General features: G+C 44.3%; 1 protein-coding gene across 2 annotated transcripts in view; it reads right to left on the bottom strand.

Moving 5' to 3' along the window:
* The window catches only part of PKD1 (polycystin 1, transient receptor potential channel interacting), a 131,629-nt gene that overhangs the window by 12,843 nt on the left and 92,290 nt on the right, over window positions 1–26,496 (bottom strand). Inside the window, exons 16-42 of one of the 2 annotated variants that reach the window (XM_066576567.1) lie at window positions 26,198–26,341; window positions 24,840–25,119; window positions 24,514–24,727; window positions 24,259–24,418; window positions 23,574–23,720; window positions 22,777–22,921; window positions 18,937–19,539; window positions 17,155–17,311; window positions 16,758–17,010; window positions 14,634–14,829; window positions 14,385–14,555; window positions 11,387–11,530; window positions 11,091–11,301; window positions 10,561–10,687; window positions 10,370–10,477; window positions 10,211–10,260; window positions 8,400–8,605; window positions 6,996–7,071; window positions 6,375–6,493; window positions 5,907–6,115; window positions 5,585–5,779; window positions 4,593–4,732; window positions 4,001–4,122; window positions 2,185–2,320; window positions 1,974–2,099; window positions 1,695–1,869; window positions 831–1,118 (exon numbers count right to left, since the gene is read on the bottom strand). In XM_066576567.1, coding sequence (XP_066432664.1) covers window positions 831–1,118; window positions 1,695–1,869; window positions 1,974–2,099; window positions 2,185–2,320; window positions 4,001–4,122; window positions 4,593–4,732; window positions 5,585–5,779; window positions 5,907–6,115; window positions 6,375–6,493; window positions 6,996–7,071; window positions 8,400–8,605; window positions 10,211–10,260; window positions 10,370–10,477; window positions 10,561–10,687; window positions 11,091–11,301; window positions 11,387–11,530; window positions 14,385–14,555; window positions 14,634–14,829; window positions 16,758–17,010; window positions 17,155–17,311; window positions 18,937–19,539; window positions 22,777–22,921; window positions 23,574–23,720; window positions 24,259–24,418; window positions 24,514–24,727; window positions 24,840–25,119; window positions 26,198–26,341 — 4,902 coding nt within the window. Of the gene's footprint in view, window positions 1–830; window positions 1,119–1,694; window positions 1,870–1,973; window positions 2,100–2,184; window positions 2,324–4,000; window positions 4,123–4,592; window positions 4,733–5,584; window positions 5,780–5,906; window positions 6,116–6,374; window positions 6,494–6,995; window positions 7,072–8,399; window positions 8,606–10,210; window positions 10,261–10,369; window positions 10,478–10,560; window positions 10,688–11,090; window positions 11,302–11,386; window positions 11,531–14,384; window positions 14,556–14,633; window positions 14,830–16,757; window positions 17,011–17,154; window positions 17,312–18,936; window positions 19,540–22,776; window positions 22,922–23,573; window positions 23,721–24,258; window positions 24,419–24,513; window positions 24,728–24,839; window positions 25,120–26,197; window positions 26,342–26,496 lie in introns of both variants that reach the window. The other variant, XM_066576566.1, reaches the window with a different exon arrangement.

Consider the following 26,496-nt stretch of genomic DNA (forward strand, 5'->3'; position numbering starts at 1 on the left):
CTAAAAACTGCTTGGAGGGGGACACACACATTCCTATCACAGTAAAGCCCCTTTCACACTTGACGACTGTTGGGCACTTCAACGTCCGACAGCCGTCCCAGCAATGGCCGCCCCTTTGCTTTTACATAGGAGCGATCATCACTTAGTGAATTGAGGCGAACTGGGCTGGAGATCATTCCAGCCTGGTTGCCTCCACTCACGGTAAAAAGGGCGACGTTAGATGAAGGACAGCCTGTTCACACGGAACAATGCAGCGGCAGACCTACAATGACTTTTAGGTCTGCATGAAAGATTAGATCAGTGATTTACAACTGATTGGTCTTTCACTGCATGTGTTCACACTGCACAATTATCATGCAAACTGCTCACTCTAACAAGCGATTTGCGCAACAATAGTGCCGTGTAAAAGGGGCTTTACTGATGATGATCACACACCTCCTATCATACAGCTATAATAGCGGAGATCACAGATCATCCTCCTGACTGTATATTTATGGTTTATTTAGGTGAATATAAAAGATAATGATAATTTAACTATCCTCCCTGGAGGCAGAAATGGTATAACCTCAGCTAATGCTGTGGTGATGCATCATGGGATTGATTGAAAGTGAAAGTAAAAAAATCTCACTCTCAAGATGGTGGTTGATAAGCATCAAAGAGGGGGCTACACCGCTGGGAAGTTGCTGCAATACATAGAGGAGACCGCCAGAGTGTGACAGACAATCAGATGAAGGGACAGGGATGTGTTTTCCCTGGAGTGGCCTTTTAATTAAAAGTTGAGATTCACCAAAGAATATTACACTACAACCATAAATAAGAGTCTAAATTACCTTCACTGTAAGGAGGAAGAGCAGGGATGCGGAGAGGCTGTTGAAGGTGTTTCCCAAGAAGGCCACATGCTGTAGGTTGATGAAGGAGGCTTTGTCCTGCCGGTATCTCTCCCACTGCTGATCGGCCAGGCTGCCTCGACTCAGGTATACAACCACAGTGCTCACTGTCAAGACCGTCAGCAACCAATGGACGTAATTCCAGAAGTGGGTAAAATAGGGCCACCCCTCTTTCCTAATAAGCAGGCACTCCGCAAGCACAAAGTACACGACAAACATCATGAGGAAGACCTGTGAAGTAAGAACATGGAGCTCAATTCCCAGTGTAAGTGCATAATCTGTTGTGGTACTATGAATCACCAGTGAGGCTGCTAGCAGATATCAGCTGGTAGTTTACAGAATTTTACATGCAGCTTGGGAGGTGACTTGTGCATTAGGGCCCTTTTACACGGACCAATATATCGTTCAGATTCCCGCAACCAGCCGAACAATAATTTGTTTTCTTATCATTCGTCATTCAGTTTATGCATGCATAAATACTAAACAATGATTGGACCGTGTGAACAGGCAGTTGTTCATCTAGGAACGACTGCCTGTTTACTGTGAATGGAGGCAGACCGTCCCAGCAATGATTGTTCTTGCGCTTTCAGAAAGGAACGATCATCGCTGAGTGAATCGAGGCGGAGCGGGTCGGGATCGTTCGAGTCGTCGCTGCCTCCATTCCCTCAGCAATGATCGTTCCTGTGTAAAACCACAGTAATGAACATCACTGGGATGGCCTGTCGGGCATTTGTGCCTGGCACGTCGTCCCTTGTAAAAGGGCCCTAAGACATGACGCAGCTCATCCATGTATAGCATATCACTTACCATCATGATAAGAAGCAGGTGAGTACCGCTGCTCAGACGCAGTAATGGGAAGGCTCTTATTTCAGCAGATGGGAGTGATCTACCTGCCAGGGGGAACTCCAGCAGCAGCATCACCGATGAGTAGAGGTGACTCCCAGGGCTGTATAGGGAGAACTCCACAAACAGCGCCCGTGTCCTACAGGGATAAAAGGGGCAAGGTTAGGGTGTCACATGTTACAATACAATATGGCATTGGCATTGGGCAGTGCAAAATATAACCTGACAAGATACAAAACATACAGGTTGTTGATCCAGTGATCTTGCTGGAGGTTATCTAAGATGGCTTGATTCTCCTCCAAGCCGCCACCGAGCTGTTGAATGTAACCGGCGCTGTCATAGAAGGAGAGGAAACCCCAATACCAGGCCCTGAAGCCAAAGAAGAACAGACATGTGGTAACTCACAGGTTGATATAAGGTGCCAGTCACTTCACGGCTGTATGGTGGTACCTACCCTGTATGATCTGGTGGAGAATACGCCCAACCCCAGGAGGACATGTCAGATGTATTAGTCCAACCAATGTCATAAGTGATGTCATCAAACACTTCTGAACAGGTCCCATGGATGGACAATGAGTGGACGTCACAAGCTGCTGAAAGAGATAGTAGTTAAGCCTGAGGATGATCCATACTCCCTAATGAGACCAAGCAGACCCCTCCAATATGGACAAGCCAATGAGGCAACGGCCTCCACCTATATTCTACACGTTGCACTCATAGGGCTGTACTAATGTAATCGACAACCAGAGTAGATGTAAATAGCAATCAAATTGCTTCCTTAATTATTAAAAGTGCCTTGAAAAAAAGATCGGATGTGATTGGCTGTTAATTTCCCTTTACACCAGTACTGATCACCTTCCTATGAGGACTGTGAACAGGCAGAGAATTAGGGATAGCAGTAGGGTGGAGACTTTGTGTAAGTTGGTAAAAGGTTTTTGGAGTGCTTGAAAAGTAAAGAAAAGAAAATGTCTATGCTGCAAACGTTGCAGAGAGAAGTCATGGCTAAAAGAGGTCATCATGGTGGTCTGGAATGGATGGTAAAAAAGGGAAAAGTTAGCAATTCCAATCAGAGAGAACGTCACCTGCGAGTCACTAAATATAACATTACTACAATCACTTATACAGTCTGCAGAGTGCCTATGTAGTACTAGTATGGAAGTAATATTGGTCTTTGTATAGTGGTGGTAATGGTAGCGGTCATGGTGTGGCGTTATTATTAAGGCCTTGTATAAGACTGGCCTTTATATACGGTTTTGTTCAGTAGCAGTATGTAAATATCCGCAGTGTATTCACTGTATGGCAGTATTATTGGATGGTAGTGATAGGGTGCTTGTATGTTCCACTATTACCTTCCGTTGCTGTTGATGGTATGGTTTACATATGTAAAGGGGTTCGCCACCTCATCATTATTTTCCCAAACGTACTGGAAACAGCACTAATAAGCCTCTTATTAATATATTGTTGTTTCCAGCACATTTGTGAAAATGATAAAGGGGAGAAAAACCTTCGAAATTAGCAAACGGCATGACGGAGTAAAACAATGTGCGACAGCAAGGATAGTGCATTACTATGTTTCCATAAAGAGGACTGATTCAGTATGTGGGCTGGTGGGGCTTGTGTGTCAGGGCTGCGTTTTAGTCCCAGTCCGACCCTGGATGGTAGAATGCATTTGTAGATCAGCGAAGAAAGGTGGTGGGGCCTAACACCACACTACTCCGTCCTGTTAGGTGGTGGCCATTTTGTTGAATTTCTAAACAACCCTTTTAAGTGGGCCGGCTTACCCCCTTCAGGTTTCAGATGTTGATTGTGTAATTTTTGACAGTCCCACCAGGTCTCCACGGCCATTTAATGCCCTCAGTTTAATGGCATTTCTGCCTTGGTCTAGACAGACTGGTTGCTAGGGCAGTGCTGCCTAACAACCACATTAACCCTTTCCAATCCAATTTGTATTCTGATTTTCCTAAGGGGCTTACTCTTTTTCTGCCGTTATACAATGGCGCTATATGCTGGCTAGAGCCAGTACTGCATGAGGTGACACATTGGATAGGCTCCGACAGCAGAGAGGCTGGCAATATACAGTAAGAGAACCCCGACGGACGTCTTCCAACATCGGAGCTGTATAGCCTTAAATCATAATGTCTTCAGAGGTCAGACAGTGGATTGGAAAGGGTTAAAATGACTGATGTGTGTATCCTTGGAAACCAGACTGTCAGACAGGATTCATTATAACATTATATGCCTATATGAATTACATGATGATGGGCCCGCACCTTCCTTTAATCGAATCTGGCGTAACTGAGCCGACCCCAACAAGCTGCTGTAGCTCCCTCGCTGATTGTTGTGTAGGAAGGGCAGCAGCACATCAGATGCCCAGGCCCAGAACTCGTCTGACCTGTGGAGGACATGATGGGTTAATATAGCCTTATATATGGCTAATCGAATGTTATTTGTACATTCAGTGACAGGGAGCGTTCCCACAGCGTTATTGCAGAGGTGGCGAGACTCCGCTTGGCGGTTCTGTGAAAGCTGCTGAAGACAGCGCTGTGACGGAATCCCCAAATGGAAACAAAAGGGACCACTTCTATCGTAATACGGTTTCTAATTGTTTCCGACACATTTGGAGTACACAATAGCGCAGACAACCACATTATTCCGTACTCCAAATAAAGTGGAAACAAACTGGAACCTTGTAAAACAGACACCAAAGTGTCCACGTTACAATAGTAGAGAATGGTCCCTTTTTGTTTCTGTTCGGGGATTCCGTCAGCAGCTGTCGGGGAAGCCCCAGATGTAGTCACACAGCGTGTACAATAATGCTGTGGGAATGCTCCCTGACTCTATGATGTCCGGTCTCTACTGTACCTCTTAATCTGCATGAATTTGTGGCTTCCCATCTCCTGTCGGACGGAGCGCTGCAGCAGGTACGCCCTGTGATTCACGGAGGTATCTCCATAGTTGGTCAGAAGGACAACCAGTAAGAAGAGCGTATAAACCATCAAGTTCTGCATTGACGCACAAAAAGAAAATTTAGGGTTCATTCACATAGTAAATTTGGCGAATGTTTCCACAGCAAAAAATCTGCACCAAAATCTGCCACGTGTGATCATACCCTAAGGCTGGGTTCACACAGGGCGGATTTGCCACTGAAATTCCACGCGGAATTTCGCCGCGGCAAATCCGCCTGCGGCCGCTAATCTCGGGATTGGCCAGCCATGTGGACGAAATTTCTCAGAAATCTCGTCCACACGGGATGGCCAATCCGCTGCGGTAAGTCAGGCAGGGACCGTGGCTGCTGCGGCCGCAGCCGCGGCTTTACAATATGCAGCATGTCTATTTATTTTTTCTTTCCGCTGCGGCCGCACTTTCCTCTATGGGAGCGCCGGCCGCAGCGGAAGAGCGAGCGGCCGGGCCGCTTCAAAGCCGCCGCGGGTTCTTCCGCGGCGGTTCTCCCGGCGGAAATCTCGTGGTTTTTGCTGCGGCCAAACCGCGCAATTTCCGCCGGGAATCTGCCCTGTGTGAACCCAGCCTAAAAGGGTTTTCCAGTTCTTGTTTTAGTCCAAATGCTGAAATCTTGCACAGACCTAATACTTCTCATAGTTGAGGGTTTCCTACCATTATAACCTGTCAATACAAAGCTCTGAGTCTGGACCCCAGGCTGATACATTGTAACAAACTATCAGAGCAGAGATTTGTGCTGCTGCTGTGTTTACCGGGTCCAGACTGCATACAATTGCAGCAAACGCTCAGCTGTGAAAAGGAAAAGGTCTCTACAGGTTTTCAGCCTCTGGATGTAAACAATGTTTCAATTCACTGACCTTAAAAACAAGGGCAGTTATGAATATTGAATATTTTACCTTAAGCATCTTATGCAGCATTTTGACCTTGCGTGCTTCCTCTCTGGCCTGGAACAGGGCAAATCCCTGCGGTGGTCGGACTTTGGTGATCCTCTCAGAAACCTGCTCCACCAGGGGGCACTCTACCAGAGTGTCCTCTTCTTCTGGGTACAATCGTTTCACTATAAGTGCAAAGTATATGGCCTCCAGGAGTACCTGAGTTAGAGAGAAAGTGAAAGGTGTGCTTGGAGACATTGCTGAACATACTAGAGGAGTAGCTTTCGGCAATTGGCATCCACCGTCCTAATGGAGGACGTTTAAAAAGACATAATGGAGTAATTACCTTCAAAGGCTCCAAGACAAAGAACGAGCAGAGGAAGCTGAATATTCCAGAGATGAGCCACATAAGACCCACGCTGGATGTGAAGCCCACCCCAATCCATACCGAAACAGCAAAACAGGAAACAAGGAGGAAGCAGCTGAGCACGTGAGCCACACGCGTGCACCAAGATGGCAGCATCTGCCTACTTCTCTGGAAAGCATCTGTGATGACTGTTCAGAGAGGGGAAAGAGGGAAAAATATTAACACCAGGTTGTACGGTGGTTTGACCTCCATTTTTCTGATAAAGAGCTTGAAATCCTCTGCTCACACGATAGCATTCTGTCTACCTGCAGCCACCACTAGAGGGAGCTCACTGTATACTGTGTTATTATAGAGTGCTATGTATAATCTGTATACAGTATTATACATTGGCATTATATAGAATCCCTATCATTTATATTTAACCTGTAAATTGTATTTATGAGTTACCTGTCCTGTTGGACTTGACGGATTTGGTCACATCCCTGGCAGACCCGGATAACGTCTGCCCTTTGTCATTCAATTTCTCCAACATTATAGTTTCTGTCTTATCTCCAAATGGGTTTGATCTGTCAAAGTAAAGTGAAACTGTCACATACTGGTTAATTTATTAGTGTTTCAGAGTAAAGTATTCAGCAGCACTAGGGAAACAGCTCTGTGCCCAGACACTGAATAAAGCAGCTCTATCTACCTCAATCACAGCAGGAAATCCCAGCAGATCTAGAATCACCAATAACACAGCTGAGCTATTTGCAGCCAATCAGCTACCTGGAAACACAACTAGAACTGACCACAGTATACAGCCAGCAAATTTAACCAATCATAGCAGCTTTGTTTTAACTTATGGGGGAGAAGCCTAACTAAATGTATTTAAAGGGGGCAAAAACTGCATTTTTTATAGATCTTTATTACTTTACTGTCTGCATGCCAGAATAGTGACATCACAATATGCAACTCCCCAAGGAAGGCCGACAACCCTGCTTAAAATTAACATCTCATCCCAATCAGCTATTTCATCCTTTAAAGACACATTGGCTGATATATCATACAAAACTTTATACATCTACTTACAAGTCTGACAGCAAGTCTGTCTCGGTCCGGGAGATCCTTCTAAGATTTTGTGGAAGTGACATGCTGCTGGCTCCATCTATGTAAAACATCAGAGTAAACACATGACTTCCTCAATATATAATAATTTAAATTAAAAAATCACAGGACATTTGTAAGACCCACCGTGTTCTGCCCGGATACACCCTACATGCCAGAAATGCCCCTTTTATAAAAATACACAGTACTGTGCAAAGGTTTTAGGGTAAATGCAGACGGCAGGGGTTGGATCCCAATGCGACCCGTGCCCCTGCAGTGACCCGCGGCTCACCCCTTCCGGTGTTTTCTCTCTGCCCTGCGATGTGCCGGCTGGCAGAGCCGGCATGTCAGCGGTGACGTTTTTGTGCAGGCTCGCACAGAAATAGGTCATGCCGCGGTTTGTTTACCACGCAAGTTTTCACGCGGTCAAATCGTGGCTCTCTGGATAGGATTGCATAAACCAATGCAATCCTATGCCAGCGTGCACGGGCGGAAATTCTGCGGGAAATCTTGCCGCAGAATTTCTGCCCATGTGCATTAACTCTTAGACAGATGTGGAATAAATGCAAAATAAGAATTTTTTCAAAAATAGAAATGTTAATAGTTTATTTTTTTTCACACGTCACAGAAGGGGAAATATAGAAACATAAAAACAATCACAGAAAACGGCCATATACTTACTAAGGAGGGCAGATAGCTGCATCCTCTCATCATGCAGACCTGGTGAACTACATGTATCAGAATGGTCTGCTACTTTGTATCCACTCTGTGTGGGAGTATACACCAAGCAGCCACTCCCCTCTAAATCAAGAGGCAGTGTGAGTGGCTGTCTCATCGGTGTCCCACACAGGTGCAATTAGCTCTCTTATCTGGTAGTCTGCTACTTGCATGGTGAGAGGATGCATCTATATGCATTCCTTAGTCAGTAAATATATGTTTTCTGTGATTGTTTTTATTTTTTCATAGAACTACATTCAAGGTAACTGAACAAAAGAGAAATCTAAATCACATCAATGATTGGTGTGACCAACTTTTACGTTTTTCCTCACCTGCCTAAAACTTTTGCGCAGCACTGTACCTAAACCCTTTCAGCAGTGCAACCTCATAAAAACTAGGACTGTTGGCGGTATGCATCAGAAATGTCTTAGCTCGTCTATAGAGAAGAACATTGTGGAGAACGCTGACTGCTATTTACCTGGTCTTGTATTGCTTCAATAGGAGAAATCTATCCAAGTGTGTTCTTGACACCCTCGATGGAATATCTCAGAAGTCACGAGACTGCTCTAGTTTCCAAAACAAGTGAAGTACCCAAAACCACTTTCAAACCCTCTCAGAAACTGTTGGCAAATATCAGAAATCTCTGGCAATGCCAAAGCCCAGCCCTCTTACCTGACGCTAAGAACTGCCGAGGTAAGGACTGCGGCAGCCCTAACACCACGCTGTCATCCTCGCTTGGGTGGCAGCTGGCATCTAACCCAACATTACAACTGGTTCGATGTCTCTCCAACTTTTGAATGGTGTTGCCCATGATGGAAGGATCACTGAGGAGGTCTGGCCAGCTGAGCATACCGTCATTCATATTCCACTGGATGAAGCTGTACAGAGGCAGAAGCCGAGGGGGTCATACACAATACAATCATTAATATATAGACTAGATCACCATCACTGCCTGGATGAAAGCCATTGCTCCACAAACCTATGTTTCTAAAGTCACTCTGAAAGACTTTGGAGGGGTTAAAAGTGCAAGGTGTGTATAAAGAAGCCTGGAGAGACAGTATGAGCTAGCTATGATCATGGCTTACATCAGCGATCTGACTGCGGCATAGAAACTGTCAATCGCTGGGTGGTGTCCCCACTCTGGCTTACCACCAGTCCCTCGGTTTGCCAATGGTTGACATAGCAGCTCTTGACCTTGTAAAGGTTGCCCTGTTTTTAACCCCATTAAGACCTGCTTGTGGCAGAGCTTAATACGGGAATGTGGAAAAAACAATGTACTGCAATACAGAAGTATTGCAGTATACTGTAGAAGCAATCAAACAATTGCATGTTTAAGTCCCCTACAGGAACTAAAATAATGGAAAATTTAAGTAAAATAGAATTAGTAAAATTAAATATATATATATATTAAACATTCAAAAAAGCAACATTCAAGCAAATATAACTGGCATCACCGTGTCTAAGAAAGCCCAGATTATCTAAATGTTGCATTATTTATATCACACAGTGAACACTGTAAAAAAAAAAGACAAACATGATGCCAGAGTTGTGTTCTTACGCTGACGCAGTCACCCAGTAATGATTAAATAAAAAGCTGGCAAAAAACCATGGCTACCCAAAAATGGGAGCTACAGAACCATAAAACAGGAAAAGAGTTCTGAATACGATGACAAAAGGCATTTTTCATTTAAAAAGTAGTAAGGGCTCTCTTAGATGAGCATGTGCTACCGCCTATTACTCGCACAGTTCTGAGTGCATAATATGTATTACCAATCTCACTCTGACTTTCAGTTGTGCCTCTCACACAGTGTACGAAACGCGCGTACAAATTAGATTGCGGTATGCACTGTTTTGGCGCGAATTAAGCGCGAATACATGCCAAGATAGTGCATAGGGATTGTCAGCACGCATGTCATTGCGTACTTGCTGCGTGCTCCCAGGTGCGAGATACGCGCGCAGTGTGCTGCAAAATACGCTTGCATGAGAGAGCCCTAAAACACAAAATATATAACGATTTTAACTCGTCGTTTATTACTGCACCATGAACGCTGCAAAAGCAAAACCCTTCAAATAAGAATACATTTAAACATTTTTAAGTGCGGTGAAATGGGGAAAAAAAGCAAAAGTTTTCCAAAACCTTATATGGTGCATTAAATGGTACCATTAAAAAATACAACTTGTCCCGCCAAAACCAAGTCCTCAAATGACTATGTTGATGGAAAAATAAAAAAATGATTGCTCAGGGAACCCGGGGATGAAGAAAAAAGAGGAAATGAAACTCCAAAAAATGCCCAGTAGTTAAAGGGTTAACTTAATAGTGTCATTCTCTCAATGATTCATAAATCTGAAAAACGACAATAGTCAGGAGTCAATCTGTGATGCAGGAGAAGTCGTTTATTTCCAGCATCTGATATTCTGGATTATTGGATGTTTGTTTGATAATTGGGATTACACAGTATATACAGCGGATCTCAATATCTCACCTCTTTGTGTCTTCCACGGGAATTTCGGTTTTGGTCTGGTCGGAGAAAGCCTATGGGATGAAATGTTGAGTGGTATGAAAATGATGAAGAATTGAGGATAATGTAATCCATAAACAGGGAGAATTAGAAATCGGATCTAGAGCGCCATTACTTCCTCACCTCTCCGTGGTTCCCCGCCATGAACGAGCTCTCCATCACGGTGTCCAAGTAATGATCAATTTCCCGGGACTGCTCTTCAAAGTGCGTGAGAGACGGTCGGACACAGGTCTAAGGGGCGATAAGACACAGACGTGGTGTGAAACCTGTAAGGCACGGAGCGTTGTGGTCTCTACAGCCAGTATGAGGCTCACCTTACTGCGGGCCCGTCTGAACAGGTAGAGAACAATCAGGTAGACGGGGTACACCAAGACGCTAGTCACAAGTCCCACCGCCACCGAATCCACGCTGAGGGGAACAACCTCCGACACCGCTCTGTACCTGGAGGAACAAGCTCTAATTTAGCTCTCAATGCAGAATATTTAAGAAAGTGTCTAACAGAAAAACTGTTTGGTGCCCATAGCAACCAATCACAAAACAGCTTTCATTTTACCAGAGCACTACGAGGAGTGAAAGCTACTCTGTGATTGGTTGCTATGGGCGACAAACATAGGTTTTTCTTTTAGACAGTTTCATAAACCTGCCCCACTGACTTATAATTCACAGTCCAGAGTAGTTCAAACAGGATAAGTAATGTATGTACACAGTGACTCCATTCGCAGAACAGTGAGTGCAGCTCTGGAGGATAATATAGAATGTAGAAGTATTGCTCTGTAGGAATACACTGCTTCCACATCAAGCCATTAAGAGCTGTAGTATATATGTGTATACAGTATTGATTTACCCATGATTCTTATCTCCCACCACGCCGTACCACACAGCGTTGGCGCACAGGAAGAGGAATATAAGAAGAGCGCAGCAGGTGGCTCTCTGGACACGGGTGAAGCGACTGCGGGGAGGTCGGTCCCACATAGACAGCCAGACATGTTTCTCAGAAACTCCTCGCTGGAGTTCAGCCATGAAGATGCGGGAGAATCTCTTCAGTTCTGTCTCACCTGAACAATATAGGATACACAGGTTTGTATTGAGGAACATGGCTAAAATCCTATAGAATTTATGAATATCATGAGAAACACTCACTGGCAGCAAAGATTTCCTTCTCCACCCGCCGACTGCTCTCCTCCTGCCCCACAGACAACCAGTCATTGACCAGAAAGAAGTAATTCTTACTGCGCTGCAGGTCCTTGATGATGACGTGCTGCACGTACCAAGAGGGGCTGAGTCCTGTCCAAAGAGAATCAATGAAATTTGAGTATTTGATTGGATGTCCATCGTCCCGTTCATCAGCCCTCTACTCAGACTAACTAATAGTACCGTCACAAGGTATATGTGAATATATGAAACACTATAATACATCCGATGAGGATATAGTGACATCTTCCTCTCCATCCAGCAACTTCTCTGTACATATTCACAAACCTTTAGGTGGGGTTCACACAGAGCCGAATTCCGCGGCATTTACAGTAGTAGTAAAGTGAGCAAGATTTTGAAAATCTCGTCCACAAGCTGCGGAAATAATCCGTACAAAACTCGTGCAGAAATTGACTTGCGGCATGGACTTCAATTCCGCGGCATGTCAATTTTATCGCCGTCTCTGCTGCAGAATTCACCCTCTCTCAAATGATGCAGGTTTGGAGGCAGGCATTCCGCTGGAAATCAGTCCGTGTGGGGACCTAGCCACCTATTGTAAAACAGTTCAGAAAAGAGAGGGAGGAGGGAGATGCGGCTGCTATCTTTTCTCCTTGTTACAGTAAAATAGCATGAGAGAGATAAGTGATTGAGATAAGTACAATTAAGCCCCATTTACACACAAAGATGATCGCTCAAAATTCGTTCAAAAGATAGTTGTTACCATGCGGCGGTTGCTGGTCCTCCCGCGGCAGTGTGCCGGGTCCCACGGTCGTGGCGCGCCCCCCGCCTTGTTGTCCGGCTGCCAGGGGCGCAGGTGCCTGGCCGGCGTGGTGCTGTTGGCGCGCGGCGCTGTGCGTGTGCACACCTGCGAGTGCAGCTGCGTACACGAGCTCCCTTTTATTATGTTTTGCTGGGAGTTGTCTGTCTCCCTCTCTCCGCCCCGGGGCGGAGCCTTTTGTTTAAAGGTCAGGCCGAGACTGGCAATCACTGCCAGTTATTGGTTTCCCTCAGTGTGCTAGCTAGTCTGCCTCGGCTGGTCTCCTGCTTCTGTCATCTTGTCTGCTATACTTTGCTATTATCCGCCAGGTTTTTCCATCTGCCTCAGTTCTGCTTAGTATGGTTCGTGTTTGTTATTTACATCTGCCTTTTCTGTAAGTATTCTACCCTTTGCATCCAGGTACACCAGCGTCCCTTTTTCGGTCGCTAGTGAGAGTAGGGATCGCCACCCAGTTGCCCGCCTGGGGTTAGCCAGGAGTGGAGGCAAGTAGACAGGGACGGGGGGGTGTAGGGGAGATCTAGGGCACCCGGGCTGGCGTATCAAGGGTAGTATACTGTAACAATAGTTTGAATGACAGTTTGAGTGATCATTTTGCATAAGCTGCTAATGGGCAGCACAGTTCACTACACCACTTACTCTCATAACATTTAAAGAAAACAGTATGGGGGAGACCCCAAGTATGGAGGGTGTATTTGTGCTGAAGATGTCACTGAATGCCCCCTTTAATAGAGACCCCAGTCCTTTCACAATTGGCGCTTCATTATTTGGAAATTCTCCCCGTGACCCCGGAGTGCAGCATAAAATCAGGTGACAAGTTTTCCGTCGATCAGTTTCACTGTGAATCCACATTAGATGGGAAAATCCAGCGATCGGAGCGACTTCCAATGAGGTCCAGTCATCGGTTCTAGACTACAGGGGCCAGGATGTCACTGCCAACCGCGTAGGGTTTTCTCAGTGTGAAGACTCTTTAACAAAAGGGGCCAGAAGAGGATGTCAGTTCTGTCAAATAGGTGCTGCACAGTCAAGAGAACTGAATACAACACTGGTGCTCTAGAATGCCCGAACACACAAACTGCCACTCCTTAGCATAGGCGGGCAGACAACCAGTTCTAGCGCAATTGTGTGTAAGAGAAACAGAAAGGTGAAACTCCAAGGAAAAAAAGAGCGCAAAACGTATATCACTGAGCAGCGGAAAAACATCTCCTGGTCAGATGAATCCAGATGAATCAGTGAACCCTTCCTGTCAGCTGACTAGAACATGTCAGCACCGCCAAGAGGCTTCCTGTCCGCAGGGGCCGATACTCCTGCAGAAAGATTTCATCACTTACTGGAATCTATGCTATGATGACTTGCTGCGATTCTGAAGGCCAAAGGAGGTCCAACGCGCCACTACATGGGGGTCTCTAATAAAGCGGCCATTCATTGTATATTTTGCACAGATAGTAACAGTATAAGACAACTAAAAATTGATAAAAATCCCCGCTCTGAAACCTGTCAGTAACAGATATCTCCGAGCAGGGCCAAAGCGGTTTTGATTTCCAAACAGAGCCCTGGAAAGGTAATCCGTATGATTGTGTCTCATGTTTCCTTCACACTCGATTTCCTACTTTTCAGCAAAGTACTTATAAACGTGATAGATTGCGCTTTACATGTAATAACACGTCAGTTTCCACTTCTACCAGCAGATGGCAGTGTTCATCTACAAACTATAACCAATTAACTGCAGGCTCATTTACATAAAACGATTATGGTTGATTCAAATGGCTGCGAGCGTCTCTAATGACAATTACCTTGGCTAAATGAGCAAAGCGAGGCCCAAAATTGATTGTTGATAAATATTTGAACGGCCTCAAATACATAGAAATCTATCTTTCTGCAAATTAGCTTTATACAGATGTCTAAACAAAGGAGGAGGATATTACTACTGGATGGTCATTTAACATACGCAGGGGTTTAGGATAACGCAGTGACTGTGGCGCAGTACGTGTCTTATGTTAGGGAGGGGAATCATAGCTGCCAACCGCTATTACTAGTCAGTGGATGCTGCGCTGGAGGACTGAATGTGGCCACTGATGGGCGCTAACTCTTCTACCCTCAGTGTTCCCCCAGACACCTGTATAAAGGTGGAGGACATATGGAGGACCAGAGAGGCCATGCATCATCTTTTACCTTTATTATCATGCCACAGACGGATTTTCCACACATTTCCCAAACTCTTCTCTGTTGCTATCTGGAAGATGTCCACGCTGTTCCTGTGGAAGGTATTTTCTCCATCCAGATGCCTGTGACCACTTTTACTGTCCACTCCGTACAGACTGATGCCAACGTGAGCGGTGGTACCTGGGCAGAGGATGGCAGACAGTGAGGACTGGGGTGAAAGATGACAGAGTCATGACAGCCACATGGAGGCGCACTTACCAGATCCGCGGCCCCATCCTGTCTTCACCAGAACCTCATATTTAAAAAATCCAGTTTTCCCACAGAAGGGAATAACTCCGGCCTTACTGACATCCAGCAAGTCCAGTTTATGGACGATAATGGTAGCCACGGAGTATGTAGCGAAGCAGACAGCACAGGTGAGCAGCACAATGTAGTTAATACCAGGAGGAGGAGGCTGAAACAAATGGAATAATATTAGGAATTGTAATTATAGACTTTATAGATTTTTTTCTTTTACACAGAAATTCTAATGCTCTGGAATGATCGGACCCCCAGGACAGAAGCCTGGGTACAATCACACACTCAAATACATACACTATCCTACCAAAAGTATTTGGACCCTATCAGTGGAATGGATTGTGTCTTATTAGCATGTTACATGTCCTAAACTATGCTACATACGCAGACCCTTGGAAGTGTCAGCCATAGTTTGTGGCGGGAACTGCACACTATGGGATATAAGGGTTATACCGCTGCACACAAGCCGTCCATCACAAAGTGCAACGCATCAGCCGCTCTACAATGGTACAAGGAGCGTCATCATTGGACAGTTGAGCAATGAAAAAACGTTCTATGGACTGACGAATCACACTGCTCCATCTTCATATCAGACAGGGGTACCTGGGTGAGCAGGAGGCCAGGGGAGTATATTGTGCCAACAGTTAAAGCGTACCTGCACTTTTACTTTGGAGTGCTCGTGTTCCATCGGCCATTTCAAACTCCTTACGGCAGCTGAAGACAGCCCCATATAGCACTATACAGAGACGTTTTCAGATTCCAGAAAGAGCCAAAAACAGCTGACGGAGCAGGAGCACTTCAAAGTGAAAGTGCAGGTATTCTTTAATTACGGCAGAGGATTTGTTATGTTCTGGGGATGTGTTACATGGCATGGTCTCGCTCCGTTGGTTGCAGTGACAAGAACCATGATCACAGAGGTGACCCTGACATTCTACATAAAAATGTGTTGCTGACAATGTGGTAATACTCTGGGAATGGTCGGCCATACTTCCAACAAGACAACATACCTCATCACTAATCCAACGCTGTTTCACGTTGGTTTGAGGATATGGATGTTCCATGATTGGACTGACTACACAGAGTCCGACCTGAACTCTACTTAACATCGAGTTAGGAAATGTGAGCAGCATACATATTCTTTGAGAGAAATTTTCAGACGTTTGCAGGATGAATGGAGGGAAATACCAGCTGAAGTCTATCAGACTTTAGTAGAAAGTATATTACGGAGATTATTCAACATCATTAGGGCCAAAGTAGTCTTACTAAGTAGTAACATATGGAAATAAATACTACTTTTAAACTTTCAATGCTTGCTCATTTAGCTATCCAATTACTTTGGTAGGATAGTGTGCACATGAACTTGCTGCAATGGTCTACATTGCTGGAAACCTATATCAGAATATCAGTGCCATCATTTGAGTTGTCTGACCGGATGTCACCATGGTGACGCTGTATAGGCAATGCATATGTTTGTGCCCTGGAGCACAATCTGGGGTTTCCCACTTTCAATCAGCATAGGTACCGGATTAAAAGAACTTTAATTTTATAGATATACACACAGAAATCATGCCGTTAATTCTACTGCTGTACACAATTCCAAAAGACCAACATTCACGAGTCCAGAGCAATGTCACCTCTCTTCATAAAACAGGATTTTCTGTTTGTCCAAGTTTTAAACTTATCCACTATCCGCAGGACAGAAGACAAGTGTACGATGGGTGAAGATCCGTCTGCTGGGACCCCACTGATAATGAGACAGAGGACCAGTTTGCCTTTGAATGGAGAGGCTGTCGTGTCGAGCATGCATGCTGCCGCCCATTCATCTCTATGAATCATCTGCTGGTGATAGGCGAGTGCTGTACTCTGCTTCTCTTCAGTAGTGCATTGAGATGAACGGAGCATCTGTGTGCATATGTTCAGCTGCTGCTCCATTTATAAGGGAGTCAACAGGGACCCAGTTCTCATATTGTGTGGGTTCCATCGGTTGGACCCTTACAGATCAGACAATTATGCTGATTAAAACTTTGGAGAATCTCTTTAAGGGATGTAGTCACATGACCGTATTTCAGGAGAGGTCCTACTTACAGGGTAAATAAAGTTGACTGAGTGAGGTGGGACAAAGAGGCTGGCACCAAATGCCGTAAGATGTTGGGTTAGGCACACGGCTTGGTCCGGTCTGGTATCTTCTAGGGGTACGACGCCTTCTGTCTTCCATCTCATGTCATTACCATCAAAGTACTGACACAGGGAGGTGTAGAGACCCACGGTCACGACCACTGGGGACCACATGTAATGGTTTGTGATGTTTAGGTAGTAGCGTCTGGTCAGGTTTCCATCTCTGAAACACACATATGTTTTATATTAAACCTCTTCCTATTCCGTCCATACATCTAGGACAAACCTACAAATTTAGATCTTAAAGTGCCAGCAAATGATGGGCACCAATTAACCCTCTGCTTTATTCTCATGATTTTTCTCTTACGTGGGGGTTATGAAGAACGTGTACAGCTTGTGGTCATCTCCGGACAGAGAGTCCTCGCTGATCTGCTTCATGTCACTATAGTTGTACTGGTTTGGGTGACCGGTCTCGTGGAGATACACCGAGATGTACGGCTCTGGTTCGCTGTCTTTGTATCTTGCTACAAACAAAAGGAAAGACAATAATGTCATCATTAAACATTGGCGAACCAAAAAGAAAGAGGGCCCCATAGCAAAGATAAAAATGGGCTCTTTTGTAAGGTGCTGGATTTTGGCACCAGACAGAAGGGTCTGGTGTGTATTTTCCCTTCCCCTCCCTTTGCATGACCCATAAGACATTTCACAACACTCTTGTTTTCAAGCAATTCAGATCCTCAGGGGCGGAGTCCTGCATGGATTTCAGCCTCCCAGTAGAAAAGTGGGTGGGATCAAACATTACTGAGCCCCCTTGAAGCCTTATGGTCTCACTCTATGGTACATATGCCCATGTAAACCATCAATTCCATAGGGTCACAGATTAAACCCTTCCCGTCACAGACGTTTTTTGTTTTTTCTTTATTGCATTTTCATCCCTGCCTTCCAAGAGTAATAACGTTTTATACTTTCTGTTTAATTCGTTTTTTGCAGGACAAGTTGTGTTCTTTAATTGCACCATTTAATGTATAATGTAATGTATTGAGAATGTATTGTATTTTTAAAATACTAAGTGGGGTGCAATGGAGGAGAAATGCAATTCGGCCATTATATTTTTGGTTTCGTTATTATAGCATCCACTCAGCAATAATAATGATGCTAACTTTAGTTTCCTGGTCAGTCCAATTATGGTGATACCAACTTCTATAGTTGGTGTTATGTTTTAATACTTTAAAAAAAAGTATATATTTTTTACTTTCTGTCACCTAATTTGAGGTCCCATAATTAGGTCTTTTTTATCAATGGAACTGTGTGAGGGCTTGTCTTTTAATTTTTGGCAGGCAAGCTGTAGTTTTTATTGGTATCATTTTGGGGGATGTAGAACTTTTTGCTAATCTTTTTTTATTTCATTTTTTTTAAATTCCAAGGTGACCAAAAAGCACTATTCTAGCATGGGGCAATTGTTTTTCTTTTCCTTTTGGCATTCACCATACAGAATAGATAAAGTGATATTTAATTAGTTTGAACATTTTCAGACAGGGAGACACTAATTACATTTATTGCTTACAATTCTTTTCCCTTTTGACATTTTTAAAGATTTTATATATATATAATTTTTTTTTATTATAATTTTTTTTTTTTTTTCTTACATACTTTATAGTCCTCTTGTGGGATTTTAATATGTGATCTCTTGATCAGTTCTAAAATATGCTGCAATACTTCTGAACTGCAGTGTATTGTTCCTGCACTGACATCCTATTACATCCTGCCAGAGGCAGGGTATAGCAAGTGTACAATGGAGGCAGGCCTGAAGGCCTTCACTGACTGCCAGAGCAACTATTTGGCACTCTGGAATTCCATCATTGGAAGACCAATCAGGTGACGGATGGAGCCCCTTCCCTCCACTTAAATGCTGTGCTTGGTGTCAACCATGGCATTTAGGAAATTAAATGGCTGCATTCTGAGTTATCTCTGATCCTGCTATGGCAGTTGGGTATCAGCTCTCTAACACAGCTGACAGTCATTGCATATGGAGCCCGCTCCATGCTTTCCCTTCCAACACCCATTGTACTGTGGAAGTTTGCATGATAACGTTTTGTCTACCAACAGTCACCACTTGTGGGAATTTAGTGTTTTTTTGTCCTTCACTCACCATCTTGCACCGTGTAATTGATCTGTATGTGAAGTCCTGCATTCTTATTACTGCTTTCCGTTTCGAGGTCCACTTTCACTGAGCGCCGGCTCTCAATAATGGCCACACCAGCTGTGATATTCCTGACACCAGTGTTATTGGCAACGCTAACAGTGATGGCCTTCTCAGAATCCAAGCTCTCAACTGGGATCTGGCTGCCATTACTAGTCTGGAACTCCATAGATGCCACCTTGGTGGACACGGTGTAGTTACTGATGTACCCAAAAGGGTACGGATTGGAGTCCACTTGGAACATAACCTGGATGATGTCCGTGAGGTCGGGGAAGGTGCTGTTAAACCCTTGTGGAATGAAGAACTGGCAGCCCGTCCTGTTACTATAGCACAGCAAGTTGAGCGGATCTGATCGCTTTCCCCGGGCCAAGATCTCCCCACCCTGTAGGGTCAGAGGCTCCTCATTCAGTACTCTGGACTTCATCAAAATCCTCATGAGATCAGAAGAAAGATTGTAAGCTTTGGAGGCAACAGTAACATTGTTTAGGATACTGCACAGCTTCCCTTCTCTGTGGCCGGAAGGCTTGGTGTTTACAAGGTGGATGACATCTCCTACAATGGAAATGAAAAGAAGGTGAAACAGAAGGACGAAGGATATTTTTGTACAGGAGTTTAATGCTAGAAATTTTGCTAGGAGCAACCTTTAAAGGGAACCTTCGGTTCCGAGACGACATTCTGTCCAGGAAGCAAAGTGGGGAGTTATATTACCTGCTGCCCATCCTCCGTGCTGCTGCCCCTTGGATTCATCTCTTCTCTGCCCCATTTGTGATCTTCCATGATGGCTGCTGCAATCATCTAACTACCTAATGCAAATGCTGCTCTCTGTTTGGCCAGTGCTGCTCACATGGCCAGCACTGGCCAATCAGAGGGAAACATGAAGTGCCTTGGAAAACAGAAGACTGCAGCGGCAATCTAGAAAGATCAAAACCAGGGTCCAGAACCAGTGAATCTGAGGGATAACGGCACAGCAGACAGATGGCAAGACGCCTAATTAGCTGCGTGGTTACGTGCACAATGAACAGCACGTACCACTGGTGCTTCCTTGAGGAATGAAACTGTGGGGGATTAGGGTAGGGGGTGGGGGGGAATCTGAGCAGTGAGTAAGCATCATTTTTCCTTGTGACCTATTTATTGAACAGAGATTTTTTTTTTTAACTCTCAGAAAATACTTTTACCATTTTATTTTCACTTTTTTTGTGTGTTTCCCACCCTTACCTTTCCAGGCTGTCCGATAATCCAGAGTACGTACACTATTCTCCCAAAAGTAATTGGACACTAGAATAAGACTTAAAGGTAGTATTTATATCCATATCTTAATACGACCCTAATGACATTGGATACGCTCCGTGGCATACTTTCTACTAAAAAAAATTACTTCAGCTGGTATTTCCCTCCAATTCATCCTGCAAATGTCTGGTGAGTTCTCTCAAAGATGATGCATTGGCCAGTCTACAATGGTCCAAAGAGTGTCGTCATTGGACAGTTGAGCAATGGAAGAATTTTCTATGGAGTGACAAATCACGTTACTCCATCTTCACATTAGATGGACGTACCTTAGTGTGGAGGATCCTGGGGAACGGCTTCTGCCTGAGTATGTTGTGCCAACAGGTAAGAACGGTGGAGATTTCGTTGTGGTCTGAGGATGTGTTACGTGGCATGGTCTCAGTCCATTGGATTAAGTGACAAGAGCCATAAACACGGAGGTGTACCCTGACATTCCAGACAATAATGTGCTGCTGACAATGTGGTAATACTCTGGGAATGGTCGGCCATACGTTCATTAAGACAACACAGCTTGTCACACATCCAATGCTGTTTTCCATTGGTTTGAGTATAAGGATGTTCCACGATTGAACTAGCTGCACAGAGTCTGACCTGAACCCTACTGGACATCTTTGGGATGAACTAGAACGTCAGGTCAGGGAATATGAACAGCATCCATCATCTTTGAGAGAACTTGACAGACATTTGCAGGATGAATGGAGGGAAATACCAGCTGAAGTATATCAGACATGAGTAGAAAGTATGCCACGGAGAAAATCCGATATCATTAGGGCCAAAGGAGCTCTAAGTATTACCATATGTAAATAAATACTACTTTAATTTTTGCTCGGGTGTCCAATTACTTTTAGGAACATAGAGTATTTTACAATTTGGTACCTCTCAGAAATGTAAAAACATGCCTGATTTCTTGCATTAATAGCGCCCCGCCTGTCCATGAGTGGTGCCTGGTATTGCAGCTGAGCTTTACTTAAGTGAATTACAGTGAGCTGCAACACCCCATGCAACGTGTGTACAGGTGTGGTGCTGTTTTTGGAAGAAAGTCCTGTTTCTCTAATCCTGTACAACCCTGTAGCTCCGTGCAGATGAGTACGTACATATGACAGATTACTGTGCACGGCCAGGCCGTATTTTGAAGGCAGTATCCCTGGCAGGTCTGGCAGGGGATCGTACAATGCCGTCTCACAGATGATGATGAATCTCTCCCCGTAGCTACGGAGGACCTTAACAGCCTTGTCACTATAAATTCCCTTTCCTTCTGGGAGCGCAAAAGAGACTCATAATTCAGCAGGAACTTTTTTTTCCTTCCTGTTTTATCCCTGTGACATTATTAAAAAGGTCTGTATATCCTCCCATTCCTCCCGTGTAATTATCATGCTGTGGGAAAACCTTCCCTTATCATTTTATGATTATTTATGATGACTCCTGCAGCATCTTATAATTGTTTGTTTGCCTAGAGCTCCGATCACGCCGTGTAAATCACATCCGCCTAAAGAAGTAGAAAAACTATCACAAGAAGGAAACACGTCCTTCATCTGCAGTAAAAATCATTTCCCCCGAGAGATCATTTCAATGCATTTCAAGCAGAGTTGTCGCTGTACTCATCATTAAACGCTCGTTTGCAGCTTCTGTGGGGTTGCTAAGCAACCAACGAGCTTCAGTAATGCCGCGAATATTACATTTTTTATTTCACAATTCAACAATTACCATCATTGAAAGGAAAAAAAAAATGATATAATTCCAGCACTTGATGTCAGAGCAGTTGTGATATGACGGATCTGCTTAAATAGGATGTGACTCATTTTCATATACCCTAAGGGTATCTTTACACGGGGTGGAAGTATTGCGGAATGTCCGCAGCTGAACATTCTGCAGCATTTCCACATCCAAAACACAGTCAAAATCTGCCCCATTGTTGCAGATTTTGACTCAAAATCATCTGCGGTTTCAGAAGATACAGCGCTCAGCTCCGAAGTCTTCGGCTGTCAGCGCACTCCGTGCCCCAGTACCAGGCGGCCTGTACTGACTGCAGTGCCGCCAGTCAGGTGATGCAGAAGTGTATATGAATACCCATGTGACCACTGCAGCCAATAGGAGGCCCCGATACAGGACATCATCACTGATGTCCTGTAAATAGCTGGAGGCTTCTATACTAGACAGCTGTGGCAGAGGAGAACGATCTTTAGTATATGTTCTCAATGGGGTTGGCGCTGCTGCCGCCGACCCCATTGTGCGCATGTACAAGAACAACGATTTGTGCAGAACGCAGTTACATGCGTTCTGCGAATCGTTGTGACATACATTTTTCGGTCCATCTGCATAAAAAAAGGACATGTGACCGCTCCCATTGCAAAGCATTGGGTAAATATAGGTGCGGATCGCAAGCGCACCTGCAAATCGGGCTTACAAACGCTCGTGTGACTAAGCCCTTAGACTACAGGGCTGCGACTTACCGACGGCAAACTGAAGTTGTACGGAAAGACAATTCTACGGTAGGCTCTCTCTTACCCATGATATTCAGTATGTTGTCTGCAATGGTAGTCGGGGTCATCATTCCTTGTGTTGTTTCATTCTGTAAGATAGACATCATGCCTTCCAGCTTGCTGAGGGTTTTCCGCTGACAAGACGCACATGCCAACTCCTTACTGGCCACCTAAAGATGTACGGGGAAGTAATAGTCATGGTTATATATGTGTATAAAGTCAACTGATGCGCTAAGAGGCTTGCGACACCGCGAATCTCATCACGTATTACTAATGCTTTAGGTCTCACTTAGGACTTGTTCATACCACATTGTGCTTTAAGAGTGGTGTATGCATAATGCAAATCTCCTGATATATGTGCAAAAGTAGAGGCCTAACATATGCCACTGTATACCAGATGGCATACGTAGGCCCCTGTGCAGTATATGGTTTTTGTTTGCAGCAGCCTACTGTATAGAAAAGTGCAGCAAACTACGCTTTCCTTCACACTTAAAAATACAGCATACTGATATTATAAACCTATCTGGTCAATCTGCCTTGGCATCCATTAATAGGGCCCTATAGATGCATTTAGTGTATGTTCGAAGATCTGAAGCTATATACCAAATGTATGCTACAGAAAATCTAAAAAATCAATAGTCGAACTATAGGATCTTCAGTAACAGAAATCTCCGAGCAGTGCCAAAGGGGTGTGAGCTCTCTATACAGCCCTTTAAAGAAATTAGTGGAGGACCGAGATCAGAGCCTTCACCAATGTGATTCCTTCAAGGTCAACATGTCCATTTTAATCGTGCTCCTGCTCAGTACCCTTTAGCTACTTACCGTACACTGTGCAAGAGCTGCCGCAATCTGCCGTATATCATCCACCGTGTTAACTTTCAGAGATATGAGTGCATCGGTTATTTTTTTGCGCACGATCCCCAGTTTCACGTCACTTGCCTCTTCATTCTTGTTCATGACTTGTTCATACTAATAGAATGAAACAGGAAACAAAAGCATTTAAATGGGAAGTCTAGAAGACCTATTTCCAAACATCCTATTAGGGATTCTAGTTATAAAGAGTGTTTGTCATTCTGGAGGACCCGATGTATCCAAGCATTACATGGACAACCCATTTATATTAGTAGAGACTATGGAGAGCTCTATTTGTGGTGCGGTGGAAAGTATTAGCAATTATAGCTCAGAAAGCTGGGTGACCACTAATGAGTCCCTGATAACAGCCACCATAGGGGTTGTAAACCAGCTTTTCTTGATTCCTGCATGGCAAAACTCAAACACTTCTAGGCCATTAAAGGAGAGAAATGTCTAAAATCTTCATTTTCGTTTTTTCATATCCACTTATATTTATATATTTATATCCATTCATATATTTCATATCCATTTATAGTAGATGGCCCTTAAGGGGTTAAAGTAGTATGGCAACTGCCTAACATTCAGTAGATATGATGCTACTTGCACATCACATCCATAGTCATAAGTTTAGTGTTTAACTGGATTATTCATTCACCTCATTAAGAACGGTGATAAGCGACATGGAATACTCAGCGACATGCTGGGGGTCTCCCTGCTTCAGCAAACCCTGCAAGCGTGAATCCGTGAGATTGTGTAACCAGTCTGCAAAGTTAGGAATTCCATCTGGAAGGACTGGCATCAAAATTTGCAGGGTGCTGTGCCAGAAAGAGAAGAATAAAGATAAGACATAGAAGAGTCATTCTCCGTAACTGCCATGTAGGTGAAAAATGTGATTACTGGATCCACTTACTGGTTTAATGCCACCGCTATTGCCCCCTGCTGGTCCTGCACGAGTATAGAAACTTCCACTTGGTAGTTGGAATCCTTGTAGCCAACAGGCAAGAAGGTGGTGTGCTCTGACCGGCTGCCCTTGTATACCCAGAAGTCATCGCAGTGCCCACTACGGCAGCGCTTAGCCCTCAAGATGAAAACTAGAGACACCTCATCTTCTGTATCTCTCCACCCTATAAAGATGATGAAGATTATATAAGGCGAGAAGAATACAGAGAAGAATGATGGCAAATGCTATGTAAATCTTCAGTGCCATGTGGCATGGTTGGGTTAGAAGGTACTGACCTGTGCAATCAAAGTGGACTGGGTCAGTCAGAGCATGTATGGTTTTATTAGGAGAGAATCTGCAGGTCCCCCCAGAGGGTGGACTATTCGGGAGCAGATCTATGGAGGCAAAGCCCTCTTTCTCCATGGTGGGATCACTGACATGTAGGGTGAACTTGTACCCTTCTCCATCTTTTAACACTCCTTGTCTGAGAACCAGGTTCAACTCTCGGTCTCCTGTGGTTGTGGTGCTGGCATTGAGGGTCAAGGTCTTGTTGCTGAAGCTCTGAGCTGTCCATCTCTGCCGGGAGAAACAAATCAGTAAGAAGGAGATGAAAAGTAATACCAAATAGGAAATGAACGGGCCGTAGATTTTGTAGAGACTCAGTCGGTTAGGGGTAACCTACAATCGGTACTATGACACAGGTTACAGCTTGGCATCACTCATGGCTCCACTATGTATTTTACAGTGGCCATAACCACAATTCTAAAAACAAACAGCAGAAAGGAAAATTGCCGCAAATCCTAAAGGACAAATCCTCCAAAGGACTATCAGTCATCTCTGAGCCTACTATGTATTTCTACACCCAACAGTTACAATATAATAGATATAGGGAACTTAACTAATGGGGAATCTATTATCAACATTAACCTGATCCAGATTTGGGTGTGTTACAGGTGAAACTCCACCCAAGCTAGAGGAAGTATCTTGGAGAAGCAAAGTAATGTGGTTCCGAGTATATTTCACATCTAGAATCATTAAACCGTGTTTCCCTGAAAATAAGACCCAGTCCTATTGTAATTTTTTACCCCAAAGAGTCACAGGTCTTATTACTTACCTAGCAGGTTCGGTCCAGGTCCCTCCCACTGCTCTCCAGAGCTCCGACACACTGAGCCACGGCATTGATTGGCCAATTCACAAATCCTGCTTCCACAACACGATGGCTGTGACTGGTTCTTCGACCACCGCGCAGCCAATTAATGCAGTGCACGATGAACCAATTACAGACATTGTATTGGTTCATCGAGCTCTGCATTGATTGGCTGAGCAGTGTTCGAGAACTAATAAGAGCCAATCGCTTCCTGGAGGTGGGATTTATAAATCCCATAACCAGGAAGTGATCTTCAGTGGGCAGCCGAGGACTGCAAGAAGCGCATTTGAGCTCCGGGGAGCAGTGGTAGGGACCTGGACTGAGCCTGCTGGGTAATGTATTCCTTCTTTTTAATCTAATACAGCTATGCTTATTTTCAGGGTAGGGCTTATATTTCAAGTCTCCCCGAAAATCACAACAAATCTGAGTAGGGTTTATTTTCAGGGTAGGTCTTATTTTTGGGGAAACAGGGTTTTAAATTCATACAGAGTAGAGTGCACATCTTACCCCAGACCACGCTTCATCCTGACAGTTAGTGCAGGATCCTTCCAGGTAGACATAGGAGCTAGCACTCACTTCATACACAGACTGCGCCTTGCAAGACACACACTTTAGAGACACTATGGGAATACTGCCTTTTTTAATTAATACCTGTAATAAAAAGAAATACAATCTATAAATAACAGAGTTCAAATGAAATCCATTACAATAAAATAGGTTTTACGATATCTAGTTACATCAAACATCAGATGATTCATTTTACATACTAAGTAAAACATCTTACTGGACCACTACTAACTATTACA

This window comes from Eleutherodactylus coqui, chromosome 8, assembly GCF_035609145.1.
Source record: "Eleutherodactylus coqui strain aEleCoq1 chromosome 8, aEleCoq1.hap1, whole genome shotgun sequence".
Lineage (NCBI taxonomy): Eukaryota > Metazoa > Chordata > Amphibia > Anura > Eleutherodactylidae > Eleutherodactylus > Eleutherodactylus coqui.